The sequence below is a fragment of the Pelodiscus sinensis genome, chromosome 1 (assembly GCF_052426305.1).
Source record: "Pelodiscus sinensis isolate ZL-2025 chromosome 1, ASM5242630v1, whole genome shotgun sequence".
NCBI classification, from domain to species: Eukaryota; Metazoa; Chordata; order Testudines; family Trionychidae; genus Pelodiscus; species Pelodiscus sinensis.
In genome coordinates this window covers 298,048,978-298,068,057 of record NC_143052.1, presented here as the reverse complement: position 1 = coordinate 298,068,057, position 19,080 = coordinate 298,048,978, and the positions used below count along the sequence as shown (strand labels likewise).

The 19,080-nt window shown below is 45.0% G+C and overlaps 1 protein-coding gene across 1 annotated transcript in view; it reads left to right on the top strand.

Annotated features, from left to right (window-relative positions):
• Nucleotides 1–369: 369 nt before the first annotated feature.
• The window catches only part of LOC102454722 (complement C4-A), an 82,173-nt gene continuing 63,462 nt past the window's right edge, over nucleotides 370–19,080 (top strand). Inside the window, exons 1-11 of the mRNA XM_075919120.2 lie at nucleotides 370–528; nucleotides 831–937; nucleotides 1,612–1,804; nucleotides 5,907–6,090; nucleotides 7,333–7,403; nucleotides 8,854–8,939; nucleotides 11,009–11,091; nucleotides 13,559–13,646; nucleotides 14,444–14,549; nucleotides 15,672–15,795; nucleotides 18,074–18,189. Coding sequence (XP_075775235.2) covers nucleotides 873–937; nucleotides 1,612–1,804; nucleotides 5,907–6,090; nucleotides 7,333–7,403; nucleotides 8,854–8,939; nucleotides 11,009–11,091; nucleotides 13,559–13,646; nucleotides 14,444–14,549; nucleotides 15,672–15,795; nucleotides 18,074–18,189 — 1,116 coding nt within the window. The 5' untranslated portion in view covers nucleotides 370–528; nucleotides 831–872. The remainder of the gene's footprint in view (nucleotides 529–830; nucleotides 938–1,611; nucleotides 1,805–5,906; nucleotides 6,091–7,332; nucleotides 7,404–8,853; nucleotides 8,940–11,008; nucleotides 11,092–13,558; nucleotides 13,647–14,443; nucleotides 14,550–15,671; nucleotides 15,796–18,073; nucleotides 18,190–19,080) is intronic.

The window sequence follows — 19,080 nt, the reverse complement described above, 5'->3', positions numbered from 1 at the left end:
GATTTGGGAGAAAAAGGACTAAAGCAAGATGAGAAAAAAGAGGATGTAGAACTCCAGTGCATCCATAAAGTGTGATGAGATCCAACTGAAGGGATGTCTTTAATTTGTGCCTGTAGTAAACATTTGTCCATATCACAACCCCAGCACATAATCTGGTATGGTTCAGTGCAACCCTCAGGCTTTGCTCAGGAAGTCTAGAGTGTGAGAGTTTGAGAACCGCAGGCCTGAACAGAGTTGCATTGGCCGAGTTCCATTGTGAACATTGCTGAGTGTGTGTCCATGCTATACTTGGCTGTAGTCAGTGTTTTCCATGTTTTCATAAGCACTAGATTCAATCAGTGTTTAAACACAGTGGAAAGAAACTTTCTTATTAGAACAAAGTTATTCTCCGATAGAAAAAAGCATTAGCCAGCACTGCTTTATTCTCCACTCAAAATGAAGAATTCTCTTACTGCAATTGTTTTCTTCATGCTATCTTTTTCATGAAACTGGTGTAAGGACTGCATTTTCAGAACTTACACTATTGAAGTAAGTATGATATTATGATAACTTCTCTCCACATGATTTTAAACAATTGAAAATACTGCAGCTGCAAAGAATCTAGGAAACAGAGTCTAAATAATAGCACGCAAAGTCTTGATTAGTGCTAGAATGTGCATCCCTGGGCTATATTTTTACATCTCTGGAATCTTATTTCAATATTGATTGCATAATATTGAGGGTTATTAATGAGTAACCCAGGACAGAGACTGATAATTAATGTAGTCTGTGGTCAACCCACTTCTAATCACCGCCATTTCAAAGGAAGGTTATTAATGTTCTTCTGATAGATCTTTCTTGCAGCAAGGAAATTTATATTGTAGAGGTTGTCGATGGAAAGACTGGTATTTGTGCTGGGCATTTGTGCATTCTTGTGCATCACGGAACAAGCACCATCGTAAGTATAGTGCTTATTAATTTTCTGCTTAATGACAAGTACCATGGGGAAGAAAATATAGCTAGATAACACTCAACTCACTGTTTCTTCACAAAACCCAGATTTTAGTCTTGTATTACTAGCATTTTAGGGAGGCAGGCATCTGGATGAAGATGAACTATCTATAACTCAATATATATATGATGGAAACTATACCTGTTGACATACAGAAGTATTTGGGGAAATGGATAGTGTAAGACACCATCTGATGTTCGGTGCCATCAACTGAAAATACATGTTTTTAAGTGTAAATATGCATATTTATATAGTGTTATTGGTGTACTACCTCTTATTACTTCCAGATATGTAAGCGTGAGCCTGTCTAACTTTGCTCTCTATGAAATTGGCATTGGTAGTTATGATTAGCCTACAAGGTCTGTCCTTTCCCCTTTTGCATGTGAGATGAGTTTAGGGTAGGGCTGGCTGTGGTAATTCAGGGTGGATAAGACTTGTGAGGAAGGGGTTAATTGATTTCTATTGTATGTATGTTAATGTTGAGTTGGTTTGGTCTGAGGGAATTCACAAATTTGTTTGTTTAGTGTTTTTTGAAAAATTTGCACTGGGCGGGTGCTTTTTATTGATTGTACAAAAAAATCTACATCACTCTATAATGAGTCTATTCTCTCCGGTTTTAGATTTCTTATTACTGCACCAAATGTGGTACATGTGGGAGAACATGAGACAATAACTGTTCAAGTACACGGAGCACAGAGCTCTGTCAAACTTACAGCATGCTTCAAGGATGAGATAAAAAATGAGCTACTATCAGACATGACTGTCTTTACCCTCAACCAAGAGAACAACTATCAGGAAATAAAAAAAATTATGGTGAGTCAACAATCGAGATAATATCCAAAAGCTGTCTTATACAAATCTGTTAGCAGCCATATCATCATGAGCTGGGGTGTTCTGAAATCACTATGTCTACACTGCAGACTTTTGCCAGCAAAGAGTATGCTAATGAAGCACTCATTAGCATTTGTCACGCTGTCATTTGCATATTCTCTACCTATGTTTTTTGTGCAAGAGCAGTGTAGATGGGTCCCTTTTGTGCAAAATCATTATACCTCCTTTTTTGAGGCATAATGATCTTGCGCAAAAGGTTTTTTTGCACAAAATGGACCTGTCTACACTGCTTATTTTTTCACAAAAACCTCTTGTGCAAAAAGCATCAGCAGAGAATATGCAAATGACAGCCCAACAAATGCTAATGAGTGCTTCGTTAGCATACTCTCTGCCAGCAAAAGCCTGCAGTGTAGACATGGCCTGATTAGATGGGGCCACAGCTTGGATAGGAAAACTCAAGCTCTGTTTGGAGTGGTATTGCTGGTTTAGATGGAAGTACAGGTTGAACCTCTCTGGTCCAGGGACTCACTGGTCCAGCAACATCCGTGGTCCTGCCTGGGGCTTGGAGCTAGCCAGGGAGCTAGGAGCCTAGTGGATCTCAGGGTCGGTGGAGCCCGGCAGTGGCCCTGGGGCTAACTGTGAAGCCGTGTGCTGGGGCTGGCCATGGAGCCCGACAGCACCCTGGAGCAGCTGAGCCCGGTGTCCTGGGGCTGGCCATAGAGCCACATGTCGGGGATGGCTGTAGGGCCTGGAGGTAGCCCCAGCACTGTAGAGCCCAGTGGCAGACCTGGGGTGGCCGAGCCCATTGGTGGTGGTAACCACAGTGCAGCACAGCCCATTGGCAGCCCTGGGGAAGCAGAGCAGGGCTGCCAAGCCCAACATCCCAGGGCTGGCCACAGAGCCTGGTGGCACCCCAGGACAGCTAAGCCCAGCAGCAGAAGTATCTGGCAGCGGCTCTGCAGCAGCAGCAACAGCAGCAGCCCCAGGGCAATAGAGCCTGGCAGCGGCCCAGGAACACCCAAGTCGAGCATCACAGGGCTGGCTGCTGAGCCTGTTGGCAGTGGCACAAGCCCCAGGGAAGTGGAATTCAGTGGCGATAACAGCGGCCCTGGAACTGGCTGCGGGATCTGGCAGCACCCTGGGACAGGGGACATGGTGTCCCAGAGGCAGAGAACCTGGCTTCAGAGCCAAGAGTCAGGAGGGGAGCCCAGTTGGGTCTGCTGATGGACCCGGAGAGTCCAGAGTCCATCAGCAGAGGGGTCAGAAGTGCATGGTTTCAGTGGGCTCTTTGTGATGATAAGTGCTGTGTTCTGTGTGGCAGGTAGACTCAAATTCCTGACCACTTTTGATTTATAAAGATTCTGTAATTTTTTTTCATGAGACTGGAACATTGGCCCTGGCATCTTAGCAAAGTTAATTCACAGTTCCATTTAGATGAAATGGTCGTCTTCACTTTTATTACTGAGCACTTGTCTAGACTTGAACCACCCCAGCAGCACAGCTCAGCCACTGCAGCTACAGTGCTTCAATGTCGACACTGCCTATGCCAATAGGAGGGATTCTTCCATTAGCATAGGTAATCCACCTCCCCAAGGGATTGTAGCTAAATTGACAGAAGCATTCTTCCACTGACCTACCACTATCTACATGGGAACTTAGCTTGTCTTAACTATACCTCTCAAAGGTGTAGATCTGGCATACTTTGAGCAATGTGGTTATGCTAGCCTAATTTTCTAGTGCGCACCAGGCCTAAGACTGTGGTAGCCCCCACAGTGTGATAGGTACTTTCCAAACCCAGGAGAAAATACATCTAAGGGCTAGGATGTATGGTCTTCTAGTCTAAAAACATATGACATTGCAGTGAGCAGTGAGTTAAGGAGATGCCACATTACATCCCAAAGCCTGTTTAGTATTCGTGGCTGTTGAAATAAGTCCTTAAAGTTCAGAAGAATTAAGATCTGGGGTATTGTTCTGGATCACTGCAGGGAAAATTACATTCTGTAAAATTCAGATTTGATCTAAATATTCCTAAAGTTCAGAGCTGCAGCTTTAGTTTGAAGTCCTTTCTAGAAAAGACATTTGGTGACACTTATTAATCTGCACCAGATAATGCTCTAATCATATGCCCTAACTTTGAATAAATAAAGGAATATGGGGCGATATTAGAGCAGCCAAATGGCATAGTAACAAGAATCTAATACATATTTAGGATAAAAACTAATTAGGTTTTAACTATATTTAAATTGAAAGCAAGGTGTTTTAAGATCTGGGAATCTAAAGAATACTAGGGAATATTAGGGTACGTCTGCATTACAGCGTTAATTCGAGTTAACTTAATCTGAAATAGTTAATTTGAATTAATCTAATTTGAATTAACACATTTACACACAAAACCTATTCGAAATAGAGTGTCTACACTGAGTGGACCCTGAACCGAAATTAAGGCTGGCTGGAACCAGTGCCGGCAGGGCATCAGGTTAGGACTTAGTGTGTGGGGCTGCTGCCTGAGGCTAACTGAGCTCCGTGCTTAAAAGAACCCGATCCCCCACCCCGGACAAACAGTACTCAGGGTACCTCGATGAGGGACAGCAAAGCAGTCCGGTCTTGGAGAGCCCTGAGTACCCGCACTCAGGACATCACAGCACTCAGGACACCACAGCACTCAACCACATGGAGCCAGAGCTGCCCCTGGGTATGCCTGGGCATATTGTGGGGTTGTTGCCATCAGACCGGCTGCACTTGCTGCAGGCTGCCATCCGGGGAGTCCATCGGGGGGCTGTCAGGATCCAGGAGGCCCTGCAGGAGAGTGTCCACCCTGAGGAGCCCTCAGAGCCACACCGGTCCTCCCTACTAGGGGCTCGTGCCACATTCCTCCCTCACGTCCTTCCACTTACCCCTCCCTAGCCCCCCTTTCTGATGTCAAGCAAAAGACACATACGTTCAAAACTAGAAACTGGGTTTATTGAACAAAACTGGGGGGGGGGGGAATGAACCTCTGGGGAGACTGGGAAAAGGAGGTGGGAGAGGGGAAGAGAGAGGGCGGGAGGGGAGGGGGAAACCTGGGAGGAGGGAGCTGGAAGGGGGAAGCCCGGAGAAGAAGGGGGAGGAGAAGCTTAGGGCCCAGGGTTGAGGGTTTCGCTGGACCAACTTGATTTTCATGCAAACCTGCTCCTGGGTTCTCATGTGGCCTTTGGTGTTCAGGTTGGCAGCTATCCTGCCATAGATGGCTGCATTCCTCTGTCTAGAGAGGAGATCATGGACGTTGGGGGCATCCCCCCCAAACCTGAATAAGGTCCATGATCTCCACCCTGGACCAGGAAGGCTCCCGCCTTCTCCAGCCCCTGTCAGGCTCCTGGGAGCTGGCAGACTGCTCCCGGAGAGGGGTGGAAGACTGGCTGCCAGTGGCTTGCTGGCTCATGTTTTGAGGCCACTGGGTCAGGGGCCCCCCAATGGCCACTGCTGGCTCTGGGCTGGCAGGTTTGGAGCAGGCACTGTGGCCAGGGTCTACCCCTTTAATGGCTCTGGGGCAGGGGGGAGAGGAGAGTAAGTTTTCCTGGTTGTGTCCAGAGTGGCCACCAGGGCTTCCTGGAAAGGGCTGGAGGCCCCCTATTTTGAATTAAGTATCTACACAGCACTTAATTCAAATTAGCTATTTCGAATTTGGAGTTATTCCTCGTAGAATGAGGTTTACCAAATTCAAATTAAGCACTCCGCTCTTTCGAATTAATTTTGAAATAGCGGTTTGCATATATAGACGCTATTAAAGTTAATTTGAAATAATGGCTGTTATTTCAAATTAACTTTGCAGTGTAGACATACCCTAAGGGAGTAAATTGTGTTTTTAATGCCAAAGAAATATTAGTCCCAAAACAGAAATACATTTGAGAACCCTCTGTATAAAAATTGTATGATAAACCATAAAAGTTATATAAACTCTTCAGCTATTTCATGGATACTCCAATCAGATAAACATCTTATGGCAAATTCTCAGCTGCTCTATGTTACCATAGTTCCTTGGACTTCACCAGAGCTACACTGAATTATATCAGGTTAGAATCTAACACTGTTCTTCTATTATATTCAGGTCAAGCCTGATTTGATGCCAGAAGACATGTTCAAGAAAAGAAGAAAACCATATATTCTGCTTGTCACGGAAAGCAAAGAGCTTTTTAAGGAACATGCTCAGCACACTCGCATCCTCCTGTCTTCCAAGAAGGGCTTCATTTTTATTCAAACAGATAAACCTATATACACACCATATACAAAAGGTTTTAAAAGTGGCACTTTTTAGAGGTTAAAAATGTTATGAATCATCTGGTTGCTCTTAGAGAAAATATTAATGGGAAAATTCTTCACTTGATGACAAAAACTTCACTATTTCCCCCATCCATTTGAGCTTCCAGCAGCTGTATAGGCTGCTGCATTGTGACACGGCCCTGAGTAGTGGTGCAAAAGGGCAAAGAAGTTTTTGTTCTTTTAGCCCCCTTAGAGAGGGGATCAGGGCCCAACAGACTCTGGAACTTCCTCTTCAAGCACACAGCAACGACTCTCCTCAGGAAAAAAATTAAAGGGGGGAGGGAAAATGCTCTCACAGAGCTTTGTGACGGGCCAACACCCCCTCTTAGTGATTATGAAGAGACAAAGTGACCCTGGATTAACTTATAACACAGAGAGTTCAATGTTATATGCATTTTGGTTGCAATGATTAAGTGCCTGTTATGACACTGTAATGCAGCGGTTCTCAGTGTGCCAGGACCCCAACGTGGGTTGTGACCAGTGTTTTCTGTAAGCCGTGCACTTGTGCAGCCTCTCAGGAGACATTCACATGATGCCCAGCTGATAGAAAAGAGGCCCCAGATAGGTTCTTTTGTTTCTACCGGTAGTGCACATGCACATGCCTTGGTGTAAATAACAAAATATTCTTCACATGGATGGAAAAAATCCACACATGGATGGAAGACATTAAAGGGAACATGGGGTTGTGATTCCATTTTAATGGGATCACCAAGGCTGGCTTAGACTTGCTCAGGGTCTGGGGCCAAAGCCAAAGTCTGAATCCTACCACCCAAGGCCAAAGCCCAACTCCCACCACCCTCAGCAACAAAGCTCAGGTTACAGGTCCTCTCCCCAGGACTGAAGCCCATGGGTTTCAGCTTTGGACCATCACCCCCGGACTTTGGGTAGCAAAAGGGCTTGGGCAGACTCAGGGTTTGATTCCTCACCCCTCTCCTGGGATAGTAATTTTTGTTGTCGGAAGGGGGTCACAATGCAATGGAGTTTGAGAACCCCTACTATAGAGGAAGCAAACTTACTCCAGGAAACACATTTGTCGATATTTAAATTGCTTCATATGGTGTAACCTAAAAAGATAATGGTAGTTTTTTATTACTTTTCTCATTATTTGATTTGCATTCCTGAACTGACTGATTCCATTAGTAACATGAAAATATAGAATGTATATTTTAGAAAGGTACAATGAAATCCTCAGCTTTACTGTTTTTGTTAACTAGTTAAGTACAGGATCTTCACCTTGAACAATGCAATGAGACCTGCAAATGAGAAGATTCAAGTCAATGTACTAGTGAGTATTTAAACTGGGGTAGGTAATTTTCAGGAGGTTCAAGAGTGAGGCTGGTTCCAGTGATGGCTTTTGATGGTGTCACTGCACTTTTGTTGACAGTTGCGAGAATCTGGTTAAAAAAAAATTCTGGCTTCTGAAACCTCCATAAAGCTGATGTGTTTCTGTGGTGAGAGTGGAACCCACACATCTTCTGGGTGTGGTCTCTGTCCCTTGTAGTGGCACTTAGACCACTTACAGAGAGAAAGAATGAGTTTCCTTTACAGCCTTAACTGAGAGCCAGCTGGCTTTTAACTCAAGCCGTATAGGCTCATGCACTAAGCCAGTGGTTTTCAAACATTTTTTCTCATTACCCAGTTGAAGGAAATTGTGATGTCTGTGACCTGTTATGATATGACTAGAGTGTGAGCTCTGGGGTGGGACTGAGGATGAGAGATTTGGGGCATAGGAGGGGGCTCTGGCTTTGGGGAGAGGGTCATAGCTGGAGTAGGAGGGCTTACCTTCAGCGACTCCCCATCAGCAGTGCAGCAGGGTTCTAAGGCAGGCTTCCTGCCTCTCCTTTCACCACAGACCATGCTGTACTCCAGAAGGAGCCTGCAGCAGGTTCCTGGACAATGGGAGTGTGGAGTTAGAGCTCGGGGCAGGGGCAATGTGTGGAGCCCCAGTGTGTGGAGCACTGTGCACTCTTCCTCCCCCTCCCCCTCCCCCTCCTTCCCTCCCCTTCTCCCTCCACCCCCCCCCCCCCCCCCCCCCCCGCCACCTAGGCCTGCTGCCGGCAACTTCTGGGGCGCAGCGCAATCTGCAGTGCCAGAACAGTCATGTAGCTTTCCTTAGCACTCCCATTGGTCACCCGATCCCCCTGCAGCAATGAGACCTAGTGCCTGACATTCCTTGATCCTGTACTGGATCATGACCCTAAGTTTGAAAACCACTCTCCTTAGCTCCAGAGGTCCCAGGTTCGGTTCAGCCTGTCGGTGTTACAAGAGCATTTGTCCACTGACAACCAAATAGAGACCATCAATTCATTTCATATGGCCACTGGACAGCTATCCTATGATGACACCTTTCAGTCCTTACCAATCGGGTTCAAACTTGAACCTGTAAGCAGAAGAGAAAGGCTCTGTTAGTTTCTCATCTGGATCTCATGAGGAGAACTTTGTAGGGCAGACAGCAGAGAGAACTGTCAAGGCAATTTAGTGTTTCACTCAGAAGTAATTCTTCTAGCCAGAGGAGCAGTGGTGTATGCTGGTTGTGAAGGGAATCTGATATAGTCCTTCTTGTCTAAAGTGGACTATGCTGGTGGGGCAGGAAAGTGGATTCCTAAGGGAAGGAAAAATGAGAGCAATCTTACTGTTTCCACTCCCCAAGATCTAGTTGCAAACTTCAGTTCATGACACAAATGTTTTGTTCTGAGGATATGAGCTGTAGTTTTGTTTTGTTTTTTCCTCAATAGAATTCAAAAGGAATGGTGGTTAAAAAGTCAGCGTTGCAGACAAAGCCGATGACCAGTGGAGATTTTATGATACCTGACATTGCAGAGTAAGTTACTGTGGCATAATCTTTGTGTCTCAAAGATTAGAGCAGGGGGTTTCCACATGCTGTCCTTGTCTGAAGACACCACTCCTGCAGCTCCTACTGATCAATAACAGAGAGCCATGGCCAGCAGAGGCTGTGGGGTCAGAGCCTGTAGATGAGGGGCAGCATATGGAGCCATGGCTGTACATGCCAGCTGCTTTCAGGAGTGGTGCAGGGCCAGGGCGGGCAGGAGTAGCCCTTCCTTAACTCTGCTGCTCCATCCTTGGGGCAGCAGATCTTACTGATCTTATTAACTGGGAGCACCAGATATTTATTCTAAAGATGGCTACAGAAATACACTGTTTCATTTTTATAACAATTTCCCCTTTGCTACTAAGTGTTGTTTAATTTTGCCATCCTTTGTTAGAGCGGGGAGGTGAATATAGCACAGGGTGTGTTACAAACTGTGCAATTCAGTCGAGTTTGAGAGAGATCAGATGGATTTTAACCATCTACGGAAAACTACAACAGGATCTAAACCTATGATCTAGGGATGTTAAATCGTGATCGATTAGCTAATCAAGTAGTCAATGGAATTTCCATTAACTATTTGATTAGTCGATAAGGGGGGGGCACTTGTGACCCTCACTGTGGCTCTGCAATTTAAATGTAGTAGGGGCTGGGCACACAGCAGCCCAGCTTCTACTACATTTAAACTGAAGAACCACAAAGGGGTTAGTCCTCGTGGGTGGCATGAGCCAGGACTAAGCTCACACTGGCCCCGGGAGCTAACTCTACTGCAGCTCTGCCTTTTAAATGTAGTAGTGACTGCTGTGGCTCTGCCTTTTAAACGGCTTTTACTACTTTTAAAAGGCAGAGGCATAGTGCAGGACCCAGTGTGAGCTGCTTCAGTCTCCGCTCATGCCGGGTTCCCCGCTGCACCTCTGCCTCCCCTGCTCCTTCTCTGGTGCTGCAGAGACAGTGCTGGGGGGAACCGGCATTTAAGCTGCTTCCCTCCACTTTGCTGCCTCTGATACAGAGGTAGCAAGGGGCTGGGGGAATGAGAGTAGTTGACTATTAGACTAGTTGTTTACATCCATAACATGATGATAGGCTACAACTAAGTAACTAAAGTCTCACTCCCTGCTGGGTGGTCTGGTGAGACGTTCCGGCCCTGGGCAGATAAATTGATTTCTCTGTGTAGTGTCTGTCACTCCATCACTCACCACACAGACAAGCACTACGTATATCCTATGCTACTCATGCACCCTGCGATGTGCACATACACAGCATGTCTCTACTTGTGCAACCATTGCTCTCCCTATCACGAGAAAAAAATGACATTAAAAATATAAAGATTAAAAACAAGAAGAAGTAAAGGTGCCTTGCCCTGGAGTCACAAAGCATCTAAGGGTGTGATTAATAAGGAGCCTCTCCAGTTCTTTAACAGATGAAGGAAATGTTTCTCGTTTGGCTAGATTCAATGACATTTGGCAAGAAATGTTGGCCCAGGCATGTGTGGCCCTGAAATCTCTGTGTAAGACAAGGTTGAGATCAACTGCTTAGTGCTTATATTGTGCTTCTAGATGTATTCCAAATTATTAAGGCCCCATTCAACACACTGCTTAATTGTAATCACATGCTAAAATCCCATTGACTTCAATGAGACTGAAGTACATGCTGAATGTTAAACGTGCTTAAAAGCTAAATTACTTAGTGCTCCTAGCAATGAAAATTGACTCTTGTGAATATATAGTTACGATCTTCTTCATATGTTGTTAGGGGTAATCTGTGTTCTGTGTAGTTTGCAACAAGGTAATTTATTGGCTTGTTCCTCATACTCTCCAAAGTGTCTATTTCAATCCAGACTTCAGTGCATCAGAGAGACATGGTCTCCCCATCAGCAAAGGGAAATTAAAATGAAGGAGATACATTGCTGAGGGTGTGAGAACAAAGCAGAGACTGTCCTTTGGTTTCAAATGTTGGGGTTTCCCCCCCCCCCTTAGTCTATTTAGCAATACGTTAAATATGTTTAAATTACTTTGAAAATCTATTCAGTGATAGAAACTTACCTCTGTTTATCTGAACACTAGGCCTGGCAACTGGAAAATCCTGGCTTGGTTTGATGGCTATGAGATGTCCAATGGTTCAGCTGAATTTGAAGTTAAAAAGTATGGTAAGTTCAGGTTTAATTGGGAGCACGAGTAGGTAAGGTTCTGGCTATATCTCAGAGAAGTATCTGGTTGTGTTTAGATATTAGATCTTCCATATAATGGCGGGACAAATGGGCGTGATAGGCACTGTCCCTAGTAGGAGGTGATGGAGCAGCACTTAATGGGATTATACACCTCTCAAGGAGGTGTAATCCCTCGTTGAGTTCCCTGGTACATATTTTAGTGTGCAGTCTCCACCATCCATTCAATATGTCTGAACTGGTGTGTGGGGCCACATCTGGGTATGGAAATTGTATGGCGGGCTATGAATGCTCACAGCAAGGCCCTGTCCCTGTTCTCTAACCCAAGCGATGGGTGGGTGGATCAGGGAAAGCCCCTGATCCTGCTCCCCAGCCTGAATACTGAGTGACCAGGCAGAGTGGGATAACCGTTCTCAGAAAGTAGTTATGAACAGTACACAATCCTATTGGAAGGGCATAACAAGTGGGGTTCTGCAGGGGTCTGTTTTCGGAACAGTTTTGTTCAATATCTTCATCAATGATTGGCATAGAGAGTACAATTATTAAATTTGCAGATGATACCAAGCTGGGAGGGGTTGCAAGTGCTTTGAAGGATAGGGTCATAATTCAAAATGATGTAGACAAATTGGATAAATGGTCTGAGGTAAACAGGATGAAGTTTAATAAGGACAAATGCAAAGTACTCCATTTAGGAAGGAACAATCAGTTTCACACATACAGAATGAGAAGCGACTGTCTAGGAAGTAGTGCTGCTGAAAGCGATCTAGGGGTCTTAGTGGACTACAAGTTAAATATGAGTCAACAGTGTGACACTTGCAAAAAAAGCAAACATGATTCGGGGTTGCATTAACAGGAGTGTTGTGAGCAAGTCATTCTTCCGCTCTACTCTGTGCTCATGAGGCCTCAGTTGGAGTATTGTGTCCAGTTCTGGGCACCACATTCCAAGAAAGATGTGGAGAAATTGGAGAGGGTCCAGAGAAGAGCAACAAGATTGATTAAAGGTCTAGAAAACAAGAGCTATAAGGGAAGACTGAAAGAATTAGGCTTGTTTAGTTTAGAAAAGAGAAGACTGAGAGGGAACATGATAGCAGTTTTCCAGTATCTAAAAGGTTGTTACAAGTAGGAAGGAGAAAAATTGTTCTCCTCAGCCTCTGAAGGTAGGATAAGAAGTAATGGGCTTAATCTGTGGCAATGGAGGTTTAGTTTGGACTTTAGGAAAAACATCCTGCCTATCAGGGTGGTTAAACACTGGAATAAATTGCCTAGGGAGGTTGTGGAATGTCCACCATTGGAGATATTTAAGAGCAGGTTGGCTAGACATCTATCAGGGATGATCTACTTGGTCCTGCCGTGCGGGCAGGGGACTGGATTCGATGACCTCTCGAGGTCCCTTCCAGTTCTAGTGTTCTATGATTCTATAAGCACTGGACCTCACTCCCCAGAGCAGAGCAATTAAGTTTGAGGGCTAGATTAAAAGCTTCAGTGGGTGACATGAAGCCACAAACCATAGTTTGCCCACTCTTGCTCTACTCCCTCCAGAGTGCCTTGTGCCCCAGGAGATGCATGGAAGAACAGCCTCTACACTTGGCTAAAATGATCCAAGGAAGTTTTTCTTCATTCAGCACACAGTCAATCTCTGGAACACATTGCCAGAGTGTGTGGTGAAGGTGAGGAGTTTAACAGGGTTCAAAAAAGAGCTAGATAGATTCATGGAGGTTAGGTCCATCAATGGCTATTAGCCAGGATGGGTAGGAATGGTGTCCCTAGCCTCTGTTTCTCTGGAGGTGAGAGACAGGGGAGGGATCACGTGAGGATTACCTGTTGTGTTCCCTCCTGCTGGAGCATCGGGTATTGGTCACTGTGGGCAGACAAGATTCTGGGCTGGATGGTCCATTGGTCTGACCCAGTATGGCCGTTCTTATGTTCTTATATGTGAGCTGCTTGATTTGAGGAGAATTTTCATCCTCTCATCTCTAGGCAACCCTGTAAGGTCTAATCATGACCTGACCCCACGCTGAAGTTCTTTGATGGAACTGGAGAATTTAATAATGAATGTACTCTGGTGAGGAACAACCGGCTCTAAGGGTATTACTCAGCCAGCGGACCTGAGTCTGATCTCACATATATTTTACATATGCAAAATGCCACTGACTTCAGTGGATATAAATCAGAATTTGTGAGATCGGGCTCCTGTCCATAGTCTCTGTCTCTATGCCACTGTAACAGTAGCTCCAGCGATTGGCTAGCAAGAGGGCTATCAAGGCTTGCTCGGCTTTTGCCTAACACTTCATTGGAGACTGCTACGTTGTCCGCACATCTCTCAGTGCAGGAACAAAAACTGCCAATTTCCCCAAAGGTTTGTGCATTACAAACTCTCAGGAGTTGAAGGCACATTCAAAATGGGAACATTTTTACACATGATCTTTATTTTGTGTGCTTTTTTGTGCAGAACTGCCATCTTTTGAAGTCAGACTTGTCCCATTTGAACCATATTACCATATTTGGAACAAGACCTTTACTTTTGGTATTTATGCAACGTACGTACATTTGAGTGGTGTCGTTTTGTTTTGTTTTGTTTTGTTTTGTTAATGAGGCTTGGAGATAAAAAAATAAATGAGCTCTTTCATAGGCAATGCTATGACCTACAGATGAGGAACTGAGGTGCAGAAGCCCAAACTACAGTACTGTTAACATAACTATGTTGGCCTGGACCAGTGTTCCCTCTAAGCTGTGCAGAAGCAGAGCTTCACAGGCGATTAATCAGCCTCGCCCAGTCAGAGGCTCAGGGCTCCCAGCATGGAGCTGACTGACTGGGTGAGGCTGATAAAACATCTGTCAAGCTGTGCTGCTGTGCAGCTTAGACGCAACACTGGCCTAAACTGGGGAAAAAGTGCTTCCTGGAATGGGAAAAAAGACATAATTATGCTGGCAACCCCCCTTCCCACATAGACAGCTATCCCAGCAAAAGGAGTCCTTTTGCCAGTATGAACTGTGGCTCCACTCAGAGGCTTTGCTGGTAGCTCTATACTGGTTTAGCCGTGTCATCAAAGCTTTTGTAGTGTAGACTAGCTCAGGGATTAAGTGATGCACCCAAGGTCTTCACTTTGTATGTCTACGGCTTTGTATATGAAGCTGTCAAAGATTATAATATGTATAGGGTCAGTTACTGGATCTGTAATTCAGTTCTAAATAATCATTTACCAAGGCACAATATTAATTCATTTCTAGGGCAAGGGACACTTTTGTTTCATGTTCATTAACAAATGCACATTAGACTGCCTACTTTGTGGATATTACAATCATTATTGCTGCTTCTTTCTTTTTCCTATTAAAGGCACTCGTATGGAAAAGGGGTAGATGGTGTGGCATACGTGCGATTTGGCATAATGGAGAAAACTGATAAAAAAAGTTTTCTCCCAGGCCTGGAACAACAGCCTTTGGTAAGTACAATGTGTGAAAATTTATTAGTGTATATCAGTGGCTCTCAGACTTTAGCAACCAGAGGACCCACATTTTGATGTACAGTTTTTCAGGGACTTTTTAACCCTCCCACTCAGCCCTTGCCTCATCCTCTTCACTGAGGCCCATGCCCCTCCCCCAGCCCTTCTCTTAGACACTGCCCTACTCATTCCACACCCCCCTCCCCTCCTTCACTCTCCCTCATCCCCACTCACTTTCACCAGGCAGGGTGTTGGGGCACACAAGGGGTTGTGGACTCTTGGAGGGAGTCTGGATATGTGAGAGGGTGCAGGCTCTGGACTAGAATAGGGGGTAGGGATGCAGGCTGTACCGGGGAGTTTGAATGTATGGCATGGTGCGGACTGCCATCTCTGGGCTTGGGCAGAGGGCTGTTGTATGGGAGGAAGTGTAGGCTCTGGAAAGGAGTTTAGGTGTGGGAGGGGGTGTAGGTTGTGGGCTGTAGAAAGGGGCTGAGGTATAGGAGGAGTTTAGGGGGTTAGCGCTGATTTCAGGTGGCTACTGACTGGCACATCCCTCTGGCAGCAGCTCCTAGTCCAGTGGGGGAATCCAGGGGTCTCCATACACTACCCCTGCCTGTAGCTACCATCCCTGCAGTCCCATTGGCCTAAGTTCCTGGCCAATGAGAGCTGCAGAGTCAGTACTTGGGGCATGGACAAGAATGGCATGGAGTCAAGATCCCTGCTCTTTCCCCATCTTCCTAGCACCTCCTTCACAGCAGAGAATCCCTGGCATGAAGGAAGTGCTGGGAGAGAGGAGGAAACGGGGGTGAAGTTTTTCAGTGAGACCCACAGATCCCTCTGGAGTACCCTTGGGGACCCCCAGGATTCCATGGACCCCTATTTGAGAAAAGCTGGTGTATATTATTGAATATCAAGTCATATTTAATATCAAGTCATTGATGGCAAGTCCTTTTATGTCAGCAGAGTTCAATATTGTTGAAGTTCATGGAAATGTAATAGCAAATGGCATTAAAACAATGAACCATGTATACTGTAGCCACTTCACTGGAAATGTAACATAACTTTTAAATCTAATACTTGTCAAAGCACCAAAAGCAATTATATTCTTTACCTTGATTTTAGATACAAAATGGAACAGGAACAGTCACTTTAAGTACTACATCTTTGGAAGAAAAATTAACACAGAACATTACTGCTCTGGAAAGGCATTTTTTGTATGTCGGTGTTACAGTTATAGAAACTGCAAGTAAGTAAACTAAGCATTTCCTGATGTAATCCACAATATTTTCATTGGTCTTTTCCCAGGACAGTTCTTACTGAGTGAAATCTTAGTCCGGGGTGCTTGTTTTCACTGCAAAATTAACACAGGTCCTTATCCAGTTGTCTGCACACATGGTATATATGCTGCAGGCTTTAATATGTGCTTTTTATACTTGTTTACTCCTCTCCCACACATCACTATGCACACACAGTAACCTTAGCATGTGCTTTTTTGCCTTGAATCCATGTTGGCTTGCACAGCTGAGGGATGGCTTAAAGCTAACAATTTCCTGCGTGCTTTAAACTGTCCACTTTGCAGGAAGGATACAGCCAGGGGAGCTGACAGCCTGTGCAGGCCCCTGGGTAAGGTATACAGGGGCCTGGTTCTGTGCTCCCAGAAGGGGTGAGGTCTCAGCCCTCAGAGCCATACAGAGCACATAGCATGGCACTCTGGTGGCAATCTAAAGGGCTTGGGGATCCAGGCCCCTTTGAATTGCTGGGTCCTGGGGCAACTGCACCATTTGCCCCTACCCCCTCCATCAGTGGGCCTGGATACAGCTGTAACTAAGCCTGTGTTCAGATAGTCCTCCAGTGCCATCCCATATTGCTGGGTACTATATGTTCCAGGTCTTCTTGTTACTTCCTACTTTCCGCCCATGCACCAGAAGCTGCTTGCCCATCACCATTTAACTCTTCATTCCACTGAGCCAGCTCCATTTCCGGCTCAGCACCGCTCTGCAACAGAGCTCTAGACCCTGCTCAACAACCAGCATGCTGCTAGCTCTCCAAAGCTGCACACCATTGTTATGTCGTGGGGAGTTTCAGAGCATAGGAAGAAATCAGTGGAAAGGCAGAGAGCTGGAGTAGGTGCAAGTGTCCATTTTATTGCATAGCACAGAACTCACCAGAACAAGCCCAGACTAGCTGGGCTGACCCCAGTGACCTACTCAGTTACCATAACAACAAGATCTATATCTACAACCCAATATACAACAACCATGGTTCTGGTTAACCAGCGGTGTGAGAACATTGGGAGCAACACTAGAAATCTCCATTTGTCTAAGAACATCTAAAAGAGGCTAGTGAAGATGAGACTGCTGTTCAATGCAGGTAGTGCATTAAACACCTATAGATCTGTTACCTAAAGAAAGAAACACCTAAAGACCTACTACCCAAATCACTGTTGCCAGATAATAGATATCCTCATACTTGCTATAACGTGGTCTGAGTTTTAACATTGTGGACCCCATTATTCATATAATGACATACATAGCTGATGACATCTATTCAGCAGGGGCTGATCATGGGAGGAAGTGTCAAAAAGGTGTTACTGAACCGTTTCTTTCTCTCTCTTCTCTCTATCCACACTGAATATTAGCTAGGAATGTAATCGATTTTTTGTAGCAAGAAGGGGACCCAGCCAAAATCAGTGAATGATAATCCTGGATAGGTGGTCTGGGTAGGAGCTAATTGCCAAGTTATCAAGGTTTGAATCTACAAAATAAAATATCAAACAAGCATGTTAGAAGTACTTGCCAAAGTAGAAAAGTCTCCTCCCAGAGACCTCAGGCCTGATTCTTCCACCATTACATATACTGAGTAAGACCTGCTTTTCAGAGTACTCCCAATGGAGCTAATTGTAGAGAAAAGAATCACTCAAAGCAAGTGGTTCAGTCAAGCCCGCAGTAAAAAATGAAGCTCTTGAAGTGACAGAGTCCATCATCCTTACATCGAGTAATACCTTCAACAGTACTACTAACAGCATATCAACAGAAATATTACCTGTCTGCACCCAGTTTACAGAAATGCTAAAAATATTAGCATTAACCTAAACGTTTTCTGTTCCCCAAATTAGTCTCTGCACTGCATTTTCTCTGCAAGGACAGCAAGAAGGAATGTGAGCAGCAGGTGTAGGATGTTCAGAGGGGAAGGGAAAACTGCAATGTATACATGACAGAGGGTGGAGAGCAGGAAATAACAGAAGGATGAGAGATACACAGTGGCAATGTAAAATGTCTATAAACCCATCTTAACTGGCTATGTGGCTGCTTTGCACAACTGAAGAGCAGCCGGAGGATATCAGGGAATGCAAGGTCAAGAAAAGTGATATTCCATTATAAACTAAGCCATGAGTCTTTGGAAATGAAGTCTTAGCTTCATTCACCTCTGTTGCACTTTAGTTTTCTGCTTTTGTGGATGACGCTTTAAGATTTGTGTGGGAAGAAAAAAGGTCTTGGGTCATTAAAGGTGTTTTCTATTCATAGGTGGTGAAATTCAGGAGGAAGAACTCAGTAATGTGAAGTTTGTTAAATCTCCTTATAGTGTCGACCTGTCCAAAACCAAACAATATTTTGTGCCTGGAGTACCTTTCACCATTGTGGTAAGTAACACTTAATTTGCAATATCTCTTTTCGTCCATTAAAAAAGACTCATCTAGCAGCTGTTTTGCCCATAGAATTCTCAGTTGCTTCCATGGGATTTCTTTGTGAAGTGTACCTGTCTGGCATAGGCCCAACATGTTACTGGCTATCTGTGACATGGGGGGGGGGGGGGGGGTTGTCCACTCTTGTAGAACACCCTCTTGTAGTCCTGTGTTCACTCTGTTGTTACATTCACTCTTTGCTCTGTATGTGTGTGTGTGTCCGTGCACGTGTGTATACCTCAGTTTCCCCCAGCCACTGCATCACTCTCTACATGAGAAGTGGGAGGCTGGTCATGACTCACTGCAGAAGTGTATTGGGCCCAGACACCTGAGGACCAGACATAGGAGATAACAACTCCTGCCCAGGAAGGGAGACAAAGGATAGGTGGGGCTGACACCAGACAAAGGATAGTTCCTAGGGGAAAGAGTCAGTCTCAGCTGGGCTAGGAGGAAAGAAGGATATTAGAGCAGGAAAAGGGGGGAGAAGGGCCCGGGACCCTTTCTCCCCAAAAGGAATAATGCTGCCTGCTCTTGGTCCCTGTGTTAACATCAGTCTTATGCTATGCTGTGTCCTGGTGAACCAATAAACCTCACCCTAAAAAATAATTGAATTCTCTTATTAATCCAGATTGTTTTAAATAAAAGTTTCTTTTCATTTGCCTTCTGGCTTTTTGAGCTGTCAGGGTTAATGTTTTCAAATTTTTCTGCACAGTTATCATGACTAGAAACTTACTCTTTATGTGTATCTGTCTGTCTGTCTTTATTGACAGTATATTGTAGAGTAGACCTGTACAGTTGCTGGGTGTGGGTGGGAGCAGTATGAAACAGGGCTTGCCCCTGAGGGAATTC